The sequence below is a fragment of the Calliphora vicina genome, chromosome 2, assembly GCF_958450345.1.
Source record: "Calliphora vicina chromosome 2, idCalVici1.1, whole genome shotgun sequence".
Taxonomy (NCBI): Eukaryota; Metazoa; Arthropoda; class Insecta; order Diptera; family Calliphoridae; genus Calliphora; species Calliphora vicina.
The window spans coordinates 99,359,251-99,382,446 of NC_088781.1; the positions used below are offsets into that span (position 1 = coordinate 99,359,251).

At 31.5% G+C, this 23,196-nt stretch overlaps 2 protein-coding genes and 1 pseudogene across 5 annotated transcripts in view; 1 reads left to right on the top strand and 2 right to left on the bottom strand.

Annotated features, from left to right (window-relative positions):
- LOC135949986 (uncharacterized) overlaps nucleotides 1–23,196 on the bottom strand; it is a 260,167-nt gene that overhangs the window by 126,203 nt on the left and 110,768 nt on the right. The gene's annotated exons all lie outside the window — the stretch shown is intronic.
- On the top strand, nucleotides 5,846–9,173 carry dimm (dimmed). The gene is made up of 3 exons (XM_065501328.1): nucleotides 5,846–6,106; nucleotides 6,557–6,802; nucleotides 8,345–9,173. The coding sequence occupies exons 1-3, from the start codon at nucleotides 5,864–5,866 to the stop codon at nucleotides 8,957–8,959; spliced, it is 1,104 nt and encodes a 367-aa protein (XP_065357400.1). The 5' UTR covers nucleotides 5,846–5,863; the 3' UTR covers nucleotides 8,960–9,173.
- On the bottom strand, nucleotides 19,206–19,748 carry LOC135952623 (uncharacterized; annotated as a pseudogene).

Sequence of the window (23,196 nt, forward strand, 5' to 3'; positions counted from 1 at the left end):
TTTTTTTTTAATGTAAAATTTTATTTTTGCACAAATTGACAAATTCATATACATATACATATTATTTTTTTGTCAATTTGTGAGAAAATAAAATTTTATTTCTTATCCTATCAATAACATATTCATAAAAATATAGTTTAACACGAAAAATGGATCAAAGACGTCTTAAAAGAAAAGAGCAGCCAATTATTGATGTTGTTTTTCACAATTCGAATCTTCATAATCAGCAAACATCAGAAATATGTGCAGAGTTTATTGCTTTTGAAAATGAAAACACATCTAACGCAATATTATTGGATAATAATAAAGGTATTGAATATGCATTATTTCAAGAAGAAATTGCTCTATGGTATAAAGTATACGAAATTGTTCATATATTTAATCGAAATCGAATCAATTTAGAACATTTTTAATACCGAAAAAGGTATAGTATATCGATAAAAATTAGAATCAGAATAATAAATAGTTTTCGACTCTTTGTCGCTCTGCACTCTCCTTAGGAAAACACGCACATTCTCGACATTATATCGAAGTCGATATCGATAAAATTTTACGAAAAAATGATTCATTTTCGACATAACTTCGAATCATTTTGCATACTGGGTATGTTTAACAGTATTTGCTATATAAAAGTTTGGGTACAAGAGTATTTTTTATAAAATTTTCTTTTATAGAAAATGTTGTGTATAACTGTAATGTTGTGTATAAAGGAAATGTTGTGTATAAAGGAATTTTCTATAAACAATTTTGTGTATAACAGTTTGTTCTGTAGAAAATGTTTTGTATAACCGTTTTTTCGATAGACAATTTTGTGTATAATAGTATTTTCAATAATTCTGTCAGACATGCTTTCGAGAAGTTTGCTATTTAAAATCAGATATGAGGAAATAACCAGGACAACCCCTATTTTTGACCTATTAATATAGACAATATGGATATCAAATGAAAGATATTTCAAAGACCTTTGCAATGACGTATATAAGTTGGACCTACAATGGGTCAAAATCGGAAAAATATTGTTTATCCCGATTTTTTTTTCACCAAAAGTTTTTTTCGCTAAATATTAAAAAATTAAAAAAACAAAAATTTTAAATTTAAAAAAAAAAAAAAAAATTTCCAAAAAATGAAAAAAGTGAAAAAAAAAATAAATTTTATTTACCTTAAACAAATATTTAAAATTTTTATTTTGAAGTATAATTTGGTGAAGGGTATATAATATTCGGCACAGCCGAATATAGCTCTCTTACTTGTTATTACTTCCCTTGAACTGTTAACTATTTTAAATTTCTGTACTAGAACTATCACCACTCACCAAGAACAATTTCAAATCTATACGGATGAAATTACAATTGTTTAAATAACATTTTTATTACTAAAATGTTTTCTTTTTAATAAAATGTTTAAATGAAAAGTAAAAAAGAAAAAAAAAACATTAAAGATCAACCAACATTATTGAGACTCCTTTAAATAAGTCATAGTTATGCCTCCCACACAGACTCATTTCATCATCATTAAAGACATCATCATGTGTTGCCATCTGAATGGCGCCAAATGCATCATCACAATTATTACACATGCAGACTTACATTTGTACATTAGGGTGGCCCTGTTTGTATGGAGGAAAAATAAGATGTTGATGTTCACAACTGAAATGAAAGTTTAGTTTGTTTGAGGATACCATTTCTCAAAATGTTTTGCCCTGCCGTCAGTATTTGGTGAGCTTGATCAAAGAATAAAAATGTCTTTTTTAAGATTTTTTTTTCATATTTTTGAAACATATGAAATTTTGGTGTCATCAAAATGCGCTTTGGGGCCACCCTAATATACATACTCGTGTAAATGTATAAAAAGGTACTTTGTAGACTTTACAAGGAGTAACAAAAACAAAAGGGATTTCAGTACAAAAAGCTACTTGTTTGGCTCATGCTGTTAAATACATAAGAAATGCATCTTAACTGATGACATCCCTTTCAAACACCTGTGGCTTTTAACCGTATTAAGTGAAGGAACTTATTATTACAATACGTACATGGAAAATACTTCAAAAAAATGCAGTACTACAAATAATTCAAATAAACATTTTGATAATTAATTTGATGAATTTGAAAAAATAAATACCATAGAATAAAATATACATGAAGCGTAACTGAGAGACAAAAAACCTAAGTCTGCTGTAAAAAAACCTAAGTCTTGCAGCAACAAAATACATGTAAATCAATGTATTTTGTTGTTGTGTCAGCCATACAATTTATGAGAGAGTAAATATTTATAGTATTTTTAATTCTCAGTTGCGCCTCTAGTTCTACCCTATGGTAAATACGATATTAAATGAAAGTTCTACTGAAGTATATATTAGATCTGAATATAAGATTATCAAGGTCATAAGTAAGATAAGACAATCATCAGTGCTCCGATAGACCAGTCGATAGTGTGCTGAACTATTAATCTGAGGGCTGTGGGTTCGATTCCCGCCAGAGCCTCTGGGTGTATCTGCAGGCAAGCAAAACGCTTCGCAGTTTGTGTTTGTTTAAAAAAATGAAATATGTTGTACAGATATGGTTCAGAACCATATATACTACATTTATGAAGTATAAACAGAAATAAATATCATTAGTTATACTTCATGCATATGTTTGACATAATTATCTCATCTTGGGAAACATCAAGAAGTTTAATGTACTGATGCTTAGGTTGGGATTTTGTTCAGTAGGCAACTCTTCATTCTTGTCATTACAGCATCTACACAAGTCATAGTAAGGAATTCTTAACCTCTGAGTGTACACCTATAGGACAATGTATAGTAATAACCGCCGAGGCTTCTTAGATGGATTCTAGGTAGATTTATAGAAACTCATGACCTCTGCATAAACATATTGGACCAGATTTGTCTGGTCTCCTTGCAAGTGGGTTCTCTCTCCCATCTATATTTGGCAATTAAATGAAGTTTGCATGTAACAAAGATAGTAATGCCAATATTAAATCTGAATTCGTTCGAATTTATGGTGAAGCCTACATGTCCAGGAACCTATGCATGGATAACCGATGAATGCCTCGCTAACTCTTAAATTTTCGATGCACACACTTCCTAAGGATCTAATGGCCGCTTTTCTATCAGATGGAACGCATTCTCATAGTCGAATCTCTCCAGTATATTCGTCATTAAACGAATATCCATATGACCACAATTTCCATGCTTTCGTGACTGGAAATGGTGGTAACCAGTTAAGAATAGTGAACAACACCACCGACTTCACTTGCATAAGCAATAGTCAAACAACATGTCTTCCTCATGGATTTCAGCAGATGCTCGAAGCGATTCCGATTTAACATTGTTGAAAATATAGAGGATATCAAGAAAGGCAATTCAAGTGTATTTATTTTTTTGTTTGGACCAGCACTCAGGGGATGATCCCTACAGGAGTTAATAAAGCATTGTGTTGGAACTAATAAAATAGAGTTTTCCTATATTGAAAGTGACAGGAAAGACTTCAGCTGATCGTGGAGATATGGAATCACTGGAAAATACGAATAAATGAACTCAAAAGTAAATACATCACATTTACTCTCAGAAGGGGTGAATGTCCACCTTTCACACTAAATAACATAAACATTCCACTTGGATAGACGACTTACTTGGCGTCGTCATATAGAAGCCTAGAGACTTCACATGAAGTTAAGAGCCTCTAGCCTTCACTGGTTTCTCAATGACCAATAAAAATTAAGCCTTGACTATAAAGTCATCCTGTATAAATGTGTTTTAAAACCAATCTGGACATATGGAATCCAATTGTGGGGAACGGCCAGTAATTCCAATATTGAACTTATACAGAGGGCCCAATCGAGAATTCTTAGGACAATGACAGGTGCATCTTGGTACTTAAGAAATGAGAACATCCATAGAGACCTACAAGTACCGTTAGTTAAAGATGAATTCAAGAATGTCTCTGAGAAATACATCATGAAGTTACGGAACCACCCGAACCCGCTTGCAAGACATCTCACACAGACCCAAACAAGATCAAGGCTTCGTAGAGGCGATCTACCACCCCGCTAAGATGTGGCCCATATGTCTATCAACGCTCCCGTCAGAGAGAATTTAGTTTTAATTTTAGTAATACGATTTTATTACTTATTGTCAGGCCTAAGTAACGCAGATTCGATAAATAAATAAATCAAGTACTGAAATAATTCCACTTTCGAACGGAATGGAATTCTGTGACAGCCCTGAACATTTACGAGTTTTTGGAATAATTTGAATAGTGAACTTGATATTGGTCTATTTGGGTTAAAACTTTTTTGTTGTATGAGTCTTCTGCATTTGTTTTGGAGCTTTATGTGCTGTTTTTGTATAGCAAACGAGTACTTTGAGTGGAAATTTAACATGTGTTTTGTTATTGTAACAAAAACAAAATACATGTATAACGTCCACTCAAAACGCTCATTCGCTATGGAAAAACAGCACATAAAGCTTCTTTTAGAGAAAGTCAAGTTAAACAAGAAAGAGTGCTATATTCGGCTATGCCGAATCTTATATACCCTTCACCTTTGTTGTGGATACATTATTATTTTTTATAATTAGTAGGTATATAATATATACTAATTATAAAAAATAATATATACTATATATGTATGTACATTGCCCACTTTCAGCGTACAGCATCCTAAATTTATCAAGAACACAAAAAACAACAACAACGCCAAACGAAACAAAACACCAAAAGAAAAAACAAAAACAAAATACGCAAGGCAATGAAACCAACACACATCCAAACATACGTTTAATTGTATAAAAACAACAACAACGCCAAAAGAAACAAAACACAAAAAAAAACAAAATACGCAAAGCATGCACATTCAAACATACGATTTGTTGTTTTTTTGTCAAAAAAACCAACACACAACCCAACTAAACTTTAGTTGTATAAAAAACAACAACAACGCCAAAAGAAACAAAACACAAAAAAAAACAAAATACACAAAGCTTGCACATCCAAGCATACGTTTTGTTGTTTTTTGTCAAAGCATGCAATACTTTGTGTTTTTTGATGAAATTTTCAGAGGTTGTCTCGGATTTTTGCTCATATCTCCGTTATTTATGGACGGATTTTGCTGATTTTAAATAGCAAAATTCTCGAAAGTATGTCTGACAGAATTGTTGAAGATTTGGATCCCGGAGATATCTGGGGCCTTCAGAAAATTGATTTCAACAGACAGACGGACAGACAGACAGACAGACAGACAGACGGACATGGCTTAATCGACTCCGCTATCTATAAGGATCCAGAATATATATACTTTATAGGGTCGGAAATGAAAAATGTAGAAATTACAAACGGAATGACAAACTTATATATACCCTTCTCACGAAGCTGAAGGGTATAAAAACAGCACATAAAACTAAGAAAAATAATTCCCGGGAATTCTCGCACAATTTCCCGGGTTTTCGGGATGGAAAATTTTGCGGAATTCCTGGGATTTTCTGTCCCGGGAATTCCCTTGAAAAACTCTAAGCAGGACTCTCAGTTGATTGCAAATAGTTATTAGTTTAAAGTTTTATATACTTATTATTAGACCTAAGAAGTAAAGGCAAATTCAAATAAATAAATCATAAACAAATCATTGATCGCCAGAAAGATAAAAAATAAAAAAATATTTTATTCCATATTTTATGCTTTTAAAATGTTCATTCTTAATTGTAAAAGTATTTCTTATGCATAATAAGTAATAGATTAATATTTTATATCTACCTAACAATTTTAAGATATTTTTAACATTATTTCGAAGTATTATTTTATTTAAATCTTTAACTATATATTTTTTTTATACTATTTTAGAACAACCCGCCTATAAAACAAATCATAAAATGAATCATGAATTAATGTGTAAATTAAATATGCACGATAATCAAGTGATCGAATTAATGGGTACTCATGATTTCACCCAACTTCAGCAACAACAGTCCCAACAACAACAACAACAAATGCTCAATTACGCCATGACAGAAACACAAAATCTACCAACCGCCCAACATGCAACAGAAAACAATAATCAGGATAACAATAGAACATCAAGACCAATTAGAAGAACTAGTCGTAGGACACCCCAGGTATGTTTTGAAATAAAAATATAGAATACAATTGGATTCAAATGTTTCAGTTATATTTGTAAAAATATTTCGTTAATTTCAACAAAAATTCGAATACAACAAATCCCAATCATACAGAATAGACATAGAGCGGAAACTTTCCTGTCAAAGACCTAACTCAGTTGTCAAAAACCTAAGTGGTGAGAATGTATTAGTAAAAAAAAACTATGTGAAAACAAAAACAACACTCGTATGTTTTTTTTTGAGTAATTTTTTTGTTTGAGTTTTTTTTCGAGTTTCCGCTCTATGTTCTCTATGGCTCTATGTTTCTCTATGATCCCAATTATATACATATTCCAAAGACCTCACAATTATTTATGAACTCAAATTGAATTTTAATTAATTTCATGATTTTTCTTATAATCTTCCATTTTCTTACTGAATCCGTAACATTTATAAATGAATATATAGTTAAGCAATAACTATGATATGGAAATGACAGATTCAAGTTCGCAAAGCGATGACACAAGTGGTGGTGGTGGCAGCAGTAATGGAGGTAGTGGTGCCCGCCCGTCCAGTCGTGGCCGCAACTCATCGGGGACCAGCCAAAATCGCCGTCGAAAAGGTGCTCTCAATGCAAAGGAGCGCAATTTAAGACGTTTAGAGTCCAATGAAAGGGAACGCATGCGAATGCATAGTTTAAATGATGCATTTCAGGTGAGTGAATATAAAATCTACCTTGCTTAAGTGTTAGGTATCTATGAGAACATACTGCATGTTCCTCTAAAATCAAAAAATGTTAAGGGCTATCCTACATTACAAAAATCTTCAAACCCCCCAAAACTTATCCTCAAACACTCGCTAACTTAAATAATATCGCCTAAATTTCTGCCTGAATGATATACTCATGGTTATATTCTTGAGATTGTTGTTACCATAACCTTCAACCGTGGTGTCGGAATTAACCTCGGCATCTTCCAACCTTCCTCAAACAATCGCGAGCTCAAATGAAGATCGCCATGGTTATATTATTTAGATAGTTAGAACCATAAACTCTAACCCCGCTGTCGGCATTAACCAGCCATCGTTAATGAGCCAGCCTAATAGTTCGAGAATGTGCATGTGATTCACCATGTCGTATTTTTTACCCAGATACACACAGCCTCAAAAATTAATAAAGTCCACAAATTATTTGATATAGATCAATTAAAATTTAAAAGTTTCGGTCTATTGGAGATTTGGCTGAATAATAGATTCAGTTCTGAAAAAAATTATTTAAGTTGGACTTAAGTCCAAAAATTTACTGGTGTTTACTAACTTTTGCCAAAATATGTGTATGTAAGGGAGGGGCGAACAGAATAGCAAGAGTCCGAGAATTCGATTGTTGGTCGCCTCTTTTATGAAAATAGTTATTTAGGGGAGGGTGTCGAATGAATACCGAGTCGAAACACTTATGTGCTGTTTTTCTAATCAAAACGAGTACTTTGAGTGGAAATTTAACATGTGTTTTGTTATTGTAACAAAAAAAAAATACATGCAAAATTTCCACACCTTCACCTTCGTGAGAAGGGTATATATAAGTTTGTCATTCCGTTTGTAATTTCCACAATATAATTTTCCGACCCTATAAAGTATATATATTCTGGATCTTTATAGATAGTGGAGTCGATTAAGCCATGTCCGTCTGTAGGTCTATCCGTCTTTTGTAAAAATCAATTTTCTGAAGACCCCAGATATCAACGGTATCCAAGTCTTCAATAATTCTGTCAGACATGCTTTCGAGAAGTTTGCTATTTAAAATCAGCAAAATCGGTCCTCAAATGCCTGAGATATGAGGAAAAAACTAGGACAAACTCGATTTTTGTCCTATTTTTGACCTATATCTGGATTACTAAGTCATTAATATAGACAATATGGATATCTAATGATAGATATTTCAAAGACCTTTGCAACGACCATATAACATCATAGTAAGTAGGTACAATGGGTCAAAATCGGAAAAAAAAGTTTTAACCCGAATTTTTTCGGAAAACAAAATTTTTAACCCGAATTTTTTGTTTTCACCAAAAAAAAATAAAAACAAAAATTTTTTTTTAAATTAAAAAAAAAATTTAACAAAAAATATTTAAAATTTGTATTTTGAAGTATAATTTGGTGAAGGGTATATAAGATTCGGCACAGCCGAATATAGCTCTCTTACTTGTTTATTATTAGATTTTTCTTCTTTAAAGATTTAAAAAAATCTTTCTTTCTTTGCAGTCCCTGCGCGAAGTGATACCTCATGTGGAAATGGAACGTAGACTATCGAAAATCGAAACACTAACTCTGGCCAAAAACTATATTATTAATTTGACTCACATAATATTAGCGAAACGCAATGAAGAATCCGCCCTCGAATTTAATGGCGTTCTAATGAATGGCACCAGTGTTGACGCAACAGCCCCCAACAATGTTGTGGGCGATAACGATACTAATACGGTGCTGGGCCTTAACGCAGGTGTTGGCGGAGGCGTGGTGGGTAATGGTAACGTTTTAGTTGGTTTGCCAACATGTTATGATGATGCTCTAACAACTAATGGTGCCAATACATACAATTGTACCCTTTTGGCCGAACATCAAAATCCCCAAACACAATCGCTGACGACAGCAACCACTACCATACAAATACAACAAAATGAGCCACTTAATCACATGCACCATCAGTCCCATCATGTCATGATATCGAATCATAGTCAAATATTAATGCCACAACAACAGCAACAGCCAACGCCACAGCAGCAGCCGCTGCAACAAACGGCAATCATAATGAATGGCTACGCCGACTCAACTGGTGATAACAACAATTTCGATGAACCATTTCGGGAATTTTTATAAGTATACGAAATGGCAAATGGCCTTTAAGAAGACAAGATCTTTTGAAAGTTTCATAATTTTTATTATTTTTGCAAACTTACACAGAAGAAAGAGAAGTAAAAGCAAACGAATGAAGAAAGTATATCAACGAATATTGTTTTCAAAATTTAAGTTGTTTTTGTTATTAAGAGAAAAATATTTAATTAATTAATACAAACCAGAGTGGATACTGAAATAAAATTAACAACATAGTAGTAAATAATGTACTTAAATAGTATATAATTAATTAATAAATAAATTATTACTATTATTTACATATGTAATATTTATTTATTTATTTAGTAGTATTTAGACATTTAACATACAAATCCAAAATAAATCTATTTAGAATCTAGTCCAAGTAGTGAAATTATGAAAATTATGTGTAAAATTTATGCAATTCTATTTTAAGTTTTTATTTATTGTTTTTAATGTTTTTGGCGTTAACAAAATTATATAAAAGAAAAATTAATACAAAAAAAAAACAAAATTTAAAATTAAAACTGTAACGACAACCCAAAAAATTGCAATTAAACTGAAATTAAGTGAAAAAAAAGAAAATGTTAAATACTTGTAGCTGTACTAAATTAAATAAACTATTAATACTATATATTTGTTATGGTAATAATATCAATAATGATAAATAATAAATAATTACTTTAAAAAAGGAGATATTTCAAATAAACAATTTAAATCTTTAAAAAAATAAGCATTATGTTTCTTTAAAACAGTAGATTATTATTTAAAATATGAATTATGTGAAGGCTTTGCTTAAAATGATATTCATGTATGTGGTGAAAATTGATGGCATTGAAAACGAAATGACATAAAACGGAACTCATTTTGAGGTACATGCAGAAATATGCGAAAATATTCGAATCGTTTGTATTCGAAAATATTACACTAAACGAAATATTTTTCCTTTACAATCCGTCATATTTAAATAAATTAAATTAAGAATTTTAATTTTGAATTGAGCTAAAATGAAATTCAGTTTTAAATTGAGAAAATTCCAAATAAAGTTGAGAATTTCAATTTTAAATTGAGAATATTCTAAATGAAATGAAGAATATTATAAATAAAATTGAGAACAAAAATTAATAAAGACTAGCTGACCCGACAGACGTTGTCCTGTCCAACTTGGGACATACAATTGATATTGAGAGAAGCATGTATTTTCAAGGTTAATGCCGCAAACACGCAATGAAAACCTTACCGGAAACTGCAAGCATATAAAATCGAATGTCATGTCGGTCGTGGTATCAAAACGTCTTCTTTCCTTTATTTATTGTTGCTTCGATGACGTTATTCATCAGGTTATTTACCGCAAGTCCGGGAAGTAACGGAATCCACCGATTTGAACGTCATCAATTCCACAGCAATTTAACATTGAATCTTAAAATTCAATTCATCGACATCAATATTTTTCGCAGCCTATGTAGCACTTTCGCTGAACCAATCATGATTTTTGTAATTTTGTGCAAGTTTGGAAGTACCTTTCGGATGAGTTAGGATTTTGATTCGGTGAACTGACAGACAGCGACGGGAAATTTAATGCATGTCCAGCAATTGTTTGGAAAATACTTCTCCAGATTGATCGTTCTGCAGCTCAACACGCATGTTCACAGTCTACTTGAGCTTCTTGACGTGTTTCCACAAAACGGACGACTTCAAATATGCATAAAATTCATCGGTATTCGATGTTTGCCGAAAATCAGCTGAGAATAGAATCATCGCACCACCAAACAGGCATTGATTGTTTCGTCAATCTTGCAACGTTTTGTTAATACCTCCAAAGACTTTTTATGCGTCATTGTTCACTCATTGTGCATGTTGGATTGTCATTGATTTGCATATTCTATGGCAACTTGAGTGCTGAATGAGCAATTCGACCACCTTCCAACAACGTAGCTAATTGGGTCATTGACAGGAGAGTTTCCGATCTATGTGTGTACAAATTTTGGTTAAAAATTCGAGGTAGTCAATGGATTTCTGCGTATATCCCATCCAATTATCCGGATTTTGTTGACTTTTAAGGATCCAGAATATATAAATTGAAAAGAAACTTATGCCATTAATACAGATAAGCCGGGAACTTGTTATTACTATTATGCTCATTTGTATCTATGTTCAAAGTCTTGCATCATTTAAGGATCTCGTTCCTACAAGGTAGCTTAAAATGTATTAGCCTCTTGGAAAATGCTATTCATTTTGCAAATGTGAAGTAAACATATACAGAATACAGATTGACAAGCAAAATCAAGACATACTCATCAGAATCCGGGAACATGACTATTTTTTACGGAACAATTTTGACGACTTTCGTTTGAAATAACGTTTCAATCTTGAAAAGTCATTATATCCATTCGAGATCGCTGATGAAAGCCATCCATGATCAACGAGCCTTTATTGCTGTAAATTGATGAATTGGAACTAGAGAATATGAGTTTCCAAGAGGAAAGTAGAAGTTCTCTCCAGAACGGTCATCATATGTTATGAACAAATGTAAAGGTTTAATTAGACGCGGAACGTAAGGATTTCCCAAGGAATAGCTACTTCGAACTGCTCTGATCAGGGGGAACGCTTACTGTTTTACAAGGGTGCGCGATTTGTCAGAAGCACCGATTGGTTTCTACGACAGGGACAGAAATCATACTTTCGTGCAGATAAAAGCCCAGCAGTTCTAGGAGACAGTACCGATCTAGTGATTTTACCCATCATTTAGGGTGGGAGCTAGTTACTTCAATAGCCACGTGACTAGTCATTTTAACACGGGCATGTCCTAGGCAGGGGGTCAATTGTCTCTTTTTGATTACAATGGGACTGTCTAATAGCTGGTCCAAAGTAGGCAACGCATTGGATTCATATACTGGTTACATAGCGTCAGTTAGCTTTGTACTGGTTACTTGATCAGCTACTTGACTAGTTATTTTAACACGTGCATGGCCTAAGCAGGGTGTCAATTGACCCTTTTGATTACATTGTGACTATCTGATAGCTGATCGAAAGTAGTCAACGCTTCTGTTGGAAAAAAAGTGCAGTACAAATAAAAGTTTGAAGTGACTTCACCATAGGTTACTAGGAGACACTAAAGTGACTATTGACTTCAGGCTATGTTACATGGAATACCAGATACTTAAGCAAAAACAAAAATTAACTGTATGAGAATTATATCAACACAATTTGTATAAAACCAGTTTGTACGAATTACTCACAAAACGTTTAAAGTGACTACACTCCAGATTACTTAGAGACACTTAAATGTCAGTTGTCTTCACGCTAGATTACTTGGGATGTATAAAGTAACCAATTGTCTTCTCTCTAAACTACAAAGTGCACACAAGTGCAGCCAAGTGATAAGACATTTGTGACAATTACTGTCTTTAAGGGATACATTGACTACTTGCTTAACAGCTGGGAGTTCCCTCAACGAATGCATTCCATTTTAGTTAATCCGATGCTATGGTTTTTAGCTCATTCCGTGTTTTGCTGTAGGGTAAACTGCCGTTGCAATTGATTCTCATTTCCTTTGTTTTGGAAATGTTTATCCTAATGTACTTTGACTTCTATATCTTCCAGTTTCGGTTGCAAAATTCTAGAACTAAATTTGTAATCTGCAAAGTCTAAACTGTATCGTTGTCGTAAGAAAGTAATAATAAAGTTTTCAACGACGAAAAAATCATACTTCCGACATGAAATCCACATGACAGGGTCACTTTTTGTGGATGCAATGTAGGGTTCCTAGTTTCTTGGACTTTTTCCATTCCCGGAAAATATTAAAAAAATCTGTTCATTTCTGGAAATACCCGGGACCCGTTTAATACTAAATCAAGCCAAAACCCAGTAAAAATTCTCAAATAATTGGACAAAATTCAATAAAAAATTTAAACAATTTTTTAATAATTTTGGAAATGTTGCAGTCTACTATACAGAGTGTAATGTAATTAAATACACCCAATAAAAACAGCATCTATGGTACGAAATATCATTTTTGTTTAATTAACAAAAAAAGACCTCCTTCTTCAACTAAAAGTATTTCTATAAATTAATTAAGATCAATTATCTAAGTATAAAATACAAAACTAATACGCACAGACTTTCTTTATATTGAAGTCCCACTGTGATTTCGCACAATCTAAAGGAATTAACGACATCAATAAGTGAAAACACATCCATCCAATCACATGTGTGTAGATGTGTTGTACGAGTATTTATCCCAGGACGAAAGACGGACTGACTGACAGACAGACTTTACTCATTTACTTTAAATTGGGTTTTATTAACAACATCAACACAAAACAGTGTGTCAACAAAAACAATTGAGTAAGTGACTGAGTAAGTGTAGTATTTTTACTACTCATTACTGGATGTAGACTTGTCTTCTCTTACACCGCATGTCCCCATCGCTAAACAGTGAGAGGGGAGAACAAAAAATAATTAAAATCCCCTCTTAAGGAACTTTTACAGACACCCTTCTCTTACCATTTAAGTTCTGTTTATTGTTTTTTTTTTTTTTTTGTTGTTCCTGTAAGCTTTTAATTAGTGTTCAATTTAATAAGTGTAACATTAATGAGGAAGGATAACAAGGAAGTCATAGATATACAAGTATGAGTGTATATTTGTGTGTTTTTGTAATATTTATTTATTTAGTTACTACACTTTACATTAAAATGATCGCGGGTGGTTAATTTAATGTTTTTTTTTAGAAATAGGAAAATAAATAAACGTTCTAATACGCAGAGCTAATAATATAAGACGGAAGTAATAATTTATGGCATAATACAATATTAATACATTTTGTTAATGTTTATAAAAATATTCATTGAGCACATACTGTGGGAGTTTAAAACTTACTCCCATTGCACAGTGGTTTCCCTTATATGAACAAGCGGTCATAAATCAATATCTCCAAAACTGAAAAAGCTAGGGTATGATGATCTGTGATCTCATAGCATGCCCAAAGAACTTAAAGTTTGCAAATTTTTAGGAAAAAATATAAACAACTGTAGCCACAGTAGCCATTTGATCTTTGATGGGTTAATTGGCATATAGATTTCTTTTAAGAATTTTTGAAATAAAGTATTTCAATATGAAAATTCGTTTGTTTTAAACCATTTTTATTCCATTTTAATTGAATTGATTTAAAAAGTTATATAATGCGGTAACCATCCAGGGTTAAGTAATATAAGGTAAAATAACATATTAATATATATAATTTATTAAGTAAATTTAAAACTCCTTTACTTAAACTACTTATTTTCTTTGTTAGTAAGTTTCGGGCTCCAGAAATAAATGAATCTGAACTTAAAAATACCCTAATTAAATGATCTGTATTTGTAGCAATGCGAGATATTTTTCATGTATGTTGAAATCTAAACTGTTTTATATCCTTATTTTGCTCGGTTCAGCTGCTTCCTGCGATAATGCACCTATTGAGACTAATGCATGCTGGATCACCTCAACTCCATGGATCAGAATTATGTGTACCGAAGGAGGGAACAAAGTTTTTGATTTTGCAAAAAAAGTCAAAAATATCTTGTTTTGAGTTACAAAACATTTATTTTGATAGATATCGAACTCACATCCAACTAAGCGACCAAATAGGTCTTCAAGGAAAATATCTAAGTTTTCTTTTAAGAAAAAAAGCTCCCATTTTGAAAAAAAGTCAAAAATGTTTTTGATTTTGGGAAAAAAATATTAAAATTTTTTTATTTTTTTTTTAAATATTTTTTTCCGAAAGATTGAAGAAATAGCTATCTAAACTATTTGGGACACATTTTGCTAAGAACAATAGGTAATAAGTTACATGGATGTGAAAAAACACTGTTCGGTCAAGAACTCTCTGTTCTTGACCGATCTTGTAGAAAACTTGTATCTGAATTACTATCCAATAGGTCTAACCTTGGTGCAAATTTCATCCCGATCGGAAGACATCGTTTTTAAAAATTGGTTCACTTGACATGAAATCCACAATATATAAAAGAGTAACGTTACTGACTGACTGACGGATTCATCAGCGCACAGCCCAAACGGCTGAAGCTATTTTGGGAATGTTTTAGGCAAATAGATATATATATATAATATATATAGATTTAATGAATTTGGATGATATAGTGAAATAAGCTATCATGGTTAACTTGGCTTTATTATGTTTTTGCCAGGCACAGCTATCGCAATACAAACTTAAATCGTTCACAGTTTTCCGTTCATCTAAAATAAGGAGATATTTGTATATTGAAGTACAAATTTCATTACAACATCGTTTGACATCTTTTTCACCCCATAAAAAACACAATCCATAAACATTTAAATTGTAATACTAGTATTTTCTTGAATAAAACAGTGTAATATTTATACCCTACAACACCATAGTGGGGAGGGTATTATGCGTTTGTGCACCCACCTTAAAGTATACCAATAGTATACCGATCGACTCAGAATCACTTTCTAAGTCGATTAAACGATGTCCGTCCGACTGACTGGCTGTCCATGTAAAGCTTGTGCGCAGAGTACATGTCGCAATTTTGAAGATATTTCGATAAAATTTGGTACACATATTTTTTCGGCCCAAGGACGGAGCCTATTGAAACTTGCTGAAATCAGTCCATTATTTCACCCAGCCCCCATACAAATGTCCTCCCGAAATTGGACTTTATCGGTCATAAATATTTCATTTATATGGATATATCCACAAATTTTGCTCCAAATAAGTTTTATTATAAATCTCTTAAAAATGTTGGTATACACATAAAATTCAACATAAATAACTTTCATGTAAACATAAATCACACGACCTAATTTCATGGTGATCGGTGTATAATTGGTCATAGCTCCCATATAAGGCCCACTTCCGAAAATCACTCAAAAATATAAATTATTGAAATTTTAAAAGAAAAATGATTTTGCTCTTTTTTTTAGTGAAGGGTATTATATGGTCGGCCTTGACCAACCATACTTTCTTACTTGTTTTACTATGAGGCATATTCAAAACTTTTTGAAGGTCGAAACTAGCACATAAAAACAAAATATTTTCCGTCCTTTGTTTTTGTTTCTTCAAAAAAATTCTTAAACTTAAATTCTTCTATTTGTATGGGACTGCTGTCTAAATTTTTTCCTTGATCACATTTAGTACATCTATCTTTTTGTATTTCAATTTCTTTTGATTTTCTCTCTAGTTCTTCGCCTACTCTTACTTTCATTTACTGCCCCTTTTTGCTTTTATGTCGCTTACGTTATTTTTGCGGTAAAGCAAAAAGGTGAGTGTCGCTTACGTATAATTGAAATTGCGGTATCTCTGTATATATAAACACTTAATTTTCATTATTTCGGGTGTTGATAGGCACCACAAATTTCTATCGATTTTCATTAAAAAGTAAATTTTGAAAAAATGTCGCTTACGTTATTTTTGCGATTAGGGCTCGATATCTTCAAAACTAATAAAGATACAAAAAACTTAAAATTGCATGTTACTCCATTTAAAAATAAGCTGACAGGTGTTTCGTACTTTTTCGAAATTCTAACCTTTTAGGGGAGAAACCGGGTAAAAAAACTTAAAGATTTTTATTTGAATAAAATTTTACAACCGCAATGGGGATAAAAAAGGTACCAAAAAGGGAATAAAATCGGGAAAATACATTTTATTTTAAATTATTAAGCCAATTTTGATAATTTTTTTAACATTGGCGCATGGATTTTTAGATTTGAGACATGACTGTAGCATAAACAATTTTTGAAAAATGGAATATTTTTAAATTTCAAACTTGAGGGGCGTTCAAGGATCAAAAGGGAAATTGGTACTTTTCTCCTAATGGTATTTTTTTAATATTTTAAATTATTTCACTTATCGACATTAAAGTTAGCTGATATGTATCTGAGTGAAGTTAGTGTTAGGAATAGGGGATAATATTTAGGTACCAAAATGTGAGAACTGAACTATAGGTAATTTTTTATTCTTCTAATGTTTTTGAATTTTATATAACAATGAAATTAGAAACATGAAACTAAGCATATATGGTCCTAAGTGAGTGAGAATACTAGGGGTAGACTTTTTGGTACTTTTTCTTTATTCGAATGGTACTTTTTGTAATTTCTTCACCAATGAACCTAAAAACATGAAATTTGGCTTATATGGACCGGAGTGAGTGGGAATCCACTGCATTTAGGTACTTTTTCTATATTCCAATGGTACCATTTGAATTTTCTGTAATAATGGACATACAAATATTAAATTAAGCGTATAGGTTCTAAGTGAGTGGGAATTCTAGGGGGAGACTTTTTGGTACTTTTTCTTTATACGAATGGTACTTTTTATAATTTCTTCACCAATTAACCTAGAAACATGAAATAAAAGTGATATATTGACCCGAGTGAGTGGAAAACCACAAGTGGCTGCTTTTTGGTACTTTTTCTATATTCTAATGGTACTTTTTGAATTTTCTGTAATAATGGACATAAAAATATGAAATTAAACGTATATGGTCCTAAGTAAGTGAAAATTGAAGCGTATACTTCATGGTACTTTTTCTTTATTTCAATGGTACTTTTTTGAATTTTCTATAACAATTGACTTAGAAACATAAAATTAAGAATATATTGTCCTAAGTGAGTGAGAATTCTAGGGAGAGACTTTTTGGTACTTTCTTTATTCGATTAGTACCTTTTTGTAATTTCTTCACAAATGAACCTAGAAACATGAACCGAGTAAATGGGAAACCACAAGTTGGGGCTTTTTGGTACTTTTCCTATATTCTAATGGTACTTTTTTGAATTTTCCACAACAATGGACTTAGAATTATGAAATTAAACGTATATAGTCCCAAGTGAGTGTAAATTCAAGGGTATACTTCATGGTACTTTTTCTTTATTGTAATAATAATGGACCTATAAACATAAAACTAAGCATATATAGTTCTATGTGAATGAGAATTCAAAGTAGTACTTTTTCTATTTTCATCACCAATGAACTTAGAAACATTATGCTAAGTTTTTATGGACCCGAATCTACAAGTAGTGACATTATGGAACTGTTTCTTTATTCTAACGGTAATTCTTGAATTTTTTACAATAATATAATAAGATATATGAAATTTAGCATATACATATGGAGCTGAGTGATTAAGAGTTTGACTTTTTTAAATATGTATGGTACATATTTTTTTTATTCTAATGATAGTACTTTATAGTACTTTTTCTTTATTCTAACGATAATTTCTGAATTTTCCATAGCAATATAAGGTCCTAGAAACATGAAATTAAGCTTTATGGTCATGAGTGTGAATTCAAGGGTGAGACTTTTGCTACATTTTCTTTATTCGAATTGTACTTTTTGTATTCTCTTCACCAATGAAAATAAAAACATAGACCTAAGCGAAAGGAAATCTACAAGTGGGGATTTTATTGTAATTTTTCATTATTCTAATGGTACTTTTTGAATAGTCTATAATAAACGACCTAGCTAAATTCAAACAAATAGGAATCAGATGGAATAGGACGATTAAATATTTTAAAAATTATGTACAAACGTTATATGCTAATCAAATAATTTGATAAGTTAAGGTGTTTCATGCTACATAAGTAACACATTTTTTAATTGTACATTGATATACGTTTATTTTAATATCAAAATATATGCTAACGAAGTAGCTGGTAATATGCTAATTAATTTATATTTTAATACAATTAAAAACACAGTAATAGAAAAAAGAATGAAGTAGAAATACCCGGGAAATTGTACTATTTTTCTGATAGGTATTGTCGAGTATCTGTTTCTTCCTTCCAAATCTGCCGAGAAACTTAATGTCAGTTTATATTCAACTAAGTTATAAGTACATAAAGGTACGAAGAAAAAAACTGGGTTTACCCATAACTCAAGATTTTGAAAATGTTTGGCAAATTTTTAAAAAACAGGGGCCGAATTACCGCATTTGATATCGAGTAAATTCGATTGTAATTTTCTGATTTGAGATTACGGCATTCGATATCGAGCATGATTTTTAGTACATTTTGTTATAATTACGATATCGAAACCATTTTTCGATACGATAGTTCATTCGATCATGAGTGCGGTAATTCGGCCCAGATTGTTGTTGTACTCGACAATACCCACCAGAAAAATGGTATCACTTCCCATGTATTTTTTTTTTTTGTTGCACAGTGTAAATTAAACGAGTTTAAAGATAAATTTATTTTATAATTAAAACAAGAATCTGTTCAAAATTAGTAAATAAAATTAGCCCCCTGTCATGCCCATAGCGTAAATGTCCATTATATCTGGATTTGTATGAACGAATTGATGACGTCTGGGAACAGGTTGTATATGCGGCAAACGGGCACCTCTTTGTACATTAATGGCCAAGAGATTTTGTGGTTGAACACTTTTCTGGTGTTCTTCTTTTCTTTTACGTTTAGCTGCTGCTTGGGCACTTGTAGTCGGTTGGCCATCGTCATCAGTTGATGTGCTCGATGGTGCAACTAAATTTTTCTGAACATTACTTGCATTGGTATTTCTTTCATTGTTGCGATTTCCTACTACGGACGATTCGTCCGAAGTGTGGGAACTAATTAAAGAACCATTGCGACCTCTTAATTTTAAAGCCCGTTTTATTTTGTATTCATATGCCACTTCTATGTCTTTTTTACATTTTGCACAGACTTTTTCCGATAGCAAAAACTCAGGAAAAATTTTGTGGATGAAGCTTATGTGACGTGGATTTGTTATAAACACTCCTGAACCTCGTAATAAATGATTCCCAAGAGGGCAATACATTTTTTAATAATTCACGAAATTTACGGAAATTTATCAAAAATTTATTTCCTGTTTTAAATAATATTTAATTATGAAGTTTGCTGTATTTAAAATAATTTGTAGAGTTGTATTATACAATAAGGGTACTCATTTAAACGCTTAAGTTTCCCATTTGTGCAAATGTGCAAAATTTGCGCGACGTGTTTCATGAACCCACCTTTTCAATTTTGTGCAAGTTTATACAGAAAATTTATATTTGTCAAATAAAAATACATAAATTCAACAAAAGCTTTAATAATTTTTTTTCAAATTGTATAAATTTTAATTTTAAAATGTTGAATGAAAGTTAAATCTTTGGAACAAACGGTGGTATACATAGTTTGGAGGACTTTGTTTATGTTCTAGCTGTTGGTTAATGTTTTCATACACAATGTCATTTAATACAATCATTCTGTTCCAAAGTTACACAATTTTCACATGCACAAAATTTTTATATTTTATTTGATTTTTATTTCTTATAAATAAAAGTAAACAAAAGCAGCTGATTCATCAAATGCACAATAAATTCAAGTTTGCGAGTCTAAATTGTCGCGCAAACTTATCGGAGTTGTGCAAACGAATTTCCATACATTTTTTGACATTTCATTTGCGAGAGTGTAAAAATGCACAGATTGCACAGTTTGCGAGGCTTTTAAGCGTTTACATGAGGACCCTTAATGAGTCCTGAATAGGGAAGACAATGCAATTGGATTTTTCAATCCCGGGATTCGGATTTTATAAATGTAAATCCCGGGATCCCGGTATTTTTGCTTCACATTAAAAAATATCAAATGTAACAATTTATTTCATAAATATAGTTAATATCGCACCTATTCTATAAATCGAGTGATTTCAAAAACGAGCGATTTTCAAAAACGAATAATTGAGAAATTGATGTTCTGAAAATCGATCGATTTTGTATGTTGAAAAAGGTTTGTTTAATCGAAAGTAAAACGAGTAAATCATTTGGATTCGATTTAGAGAACACCAAAATATTCGTTTTTAAACGATAACGTTACTCGGACTTGGTTTACAGAATCCTCTAAAACGAATAATTATTTACTCTAAATTAAATCGAGTAAATCATGTACATTCGATTTACAGAACACCATAATATGTGAATTCGTTTAAAAACGAAAACGTTAGTCTGATTCGGTTTACAGAACAGGTGGCGTTTTCTTTTCTGGCATAAATGATATTTTTTTCCTGAAAAAAATAATTTTGTAAACAAATTGAAAATATGCTACATTAATTTTCTGAAATGACAGCACTGAATCAAATTCAAAATTACATAGTTTACAGCAAAGAAAAATAACAAGAAGTGAAACGCTGTCAAAAAAACCTAACTCTTTGAATGTATTGGTAACATTTTGTTTATATGTATTGGTTTTCAAACCACTTTCACCACACTCCTCAAACACACAGAGTTGTAAAAAAGCGACCTTAAAAATTAAAAAAACATTTTATTACAATTAAATTTAAAAATTCAAACAACTCCCAAATTATTTAATGTATATTTGACCTGGAAAGATTTTATAAATTGATTTTTCTGCTTAGAACGGTTAAGTTTGAATTAGAACTAAAATTTGATATTTAGATGGCGCTATTATTAAAATAGCGCATAAATATATGCAAAAATATGCATTTAACGGTAAATATGCACCAACAAATCGATGCCAATATTCTTAAATAGTTCTGAAACGTGTAAATATCTTATCCATGTGCTCATTTGACTCACCAGAAAAAAAAAGCATTTGCATATTTTGATTTCCCTGGTTATCAAACACCTAAGTGGTGAGAATATACAAAAAACTATTTGAAAACTAAAACACGTAAGTGTGATTTTTTAAGTAATTTTTTTGCTTCAGTTTTTTTTTAGTTTCTGCTCTATACGTATTTCTCTATGCATTATATAGTTTTGTTTTTGGTTTCTGCTAAAATACTCCTTTGCTAGAAGAAGTACTCACATTGTGAATACCGCTATTGTTTTTTTAAAAAAAAACCAAAAATATTTTTTGGAAGTTCGTTTGTGTTAATGAAATAGTTTTTTTTGTATTATCTGATTAAAAGTGTTAAAATGGAAGCAACAAGAATTGTAAATATATGCAATATAATTGGAAAGAAAAAGTCGACCTTTGTGATAAAGTTTTCGATTGTTCGACTTTTTTCCCACCAAAAAGTCGATAGTTCGAACACTCAAATTATAGAACCATATTGCATAATGCTAAGAATGGTTTGTATCTAAGCTAACTCGACTATGTTTCATTTCCATCACGTTTGTACGGAAATTTTCTGAACAGTGTTATCACAAAGTATATAGTATGTGATGGTATGCAAAGTAAATTAATAAAGTAGACTCAGTAGAACAGCTGACTATTTTTTTTACTTTGGTCTGAAATGTCAATTCACTAGTGGTTGTTGTGGCGAAAAATACAACAAGCCCAAAAGCAAAAACAACAACAGGCAACTTTGACAGCTCAGACCTTAAACCAAAAACAAAATTGCTTGTGGTTTTTGTAACTGTTGTATTTGTTGTAGTACTGTCGCTACTTTATTAATTTACTTTGATGGTATGTAACTCTTCCAATGTGTGTGTTTGTGTAAACGGTAGCAACGAATGAGGGAAAGCAAGGCGAATTTATAGAAGATGACGACTGAACTACAATAAATACATTTACAAAAACAACTGGTACTTTGTTTTTGTTAAAAGGTAATTGAACTATTAATGTTTTTTTTTTTTGCTTTTGGGATTCAATTGTCTAAAAAAGTGAATAAAAAAATAATCAGCTGTTGGTCACCTTCTATAAATTCGTCTTGAGGGAAAATAAATTTTTGATAGATATGCAGCCAAGGCGAATTTATACAAGGTGGAGTCAGTCAAACAGCTGAAAACGTTTTTTTTTCGCTTTTTGGTTCTAACAATTGTCAAAGCTTGTTTTTATATGTACTTAAATATCTACATATTCTAAGCTTATTAAAAAAAATAATTTTTTACATAAATAAGTAAAGCCCTCACTATTCAATTATCTACACTATATTAAGTTTAAATACTTATTTGTTTAATTTTTCATTTTGGTTTTTTGACATATGTTAAGACCAATTGTTGTTTTTGTAGAACTGACACCACCTTGTATGAATTCGCCTGCAACAAACTTAAAAGCAACAACAACAGTCGAGACCAAGGTGCATTTAATAAGGTGCCATCAGCAGCACAGCTGATTATAGAAATAGCACGCACAAATGTCAAACTACATATATAAAAAATATTCGCCCGTACGTCCGTATGTCAAACTCTATATATAAAAAATAAGTGAATTCGCCTGTATTTATTTCAATTCGCCACTGCTGTCACCTTGTTAAATACGCCTTGGTCGAGACGCAAGTATGTTTATGAAGAACCGGATTTTTAAAGTACACAAATTTTCGTGGTATGTAC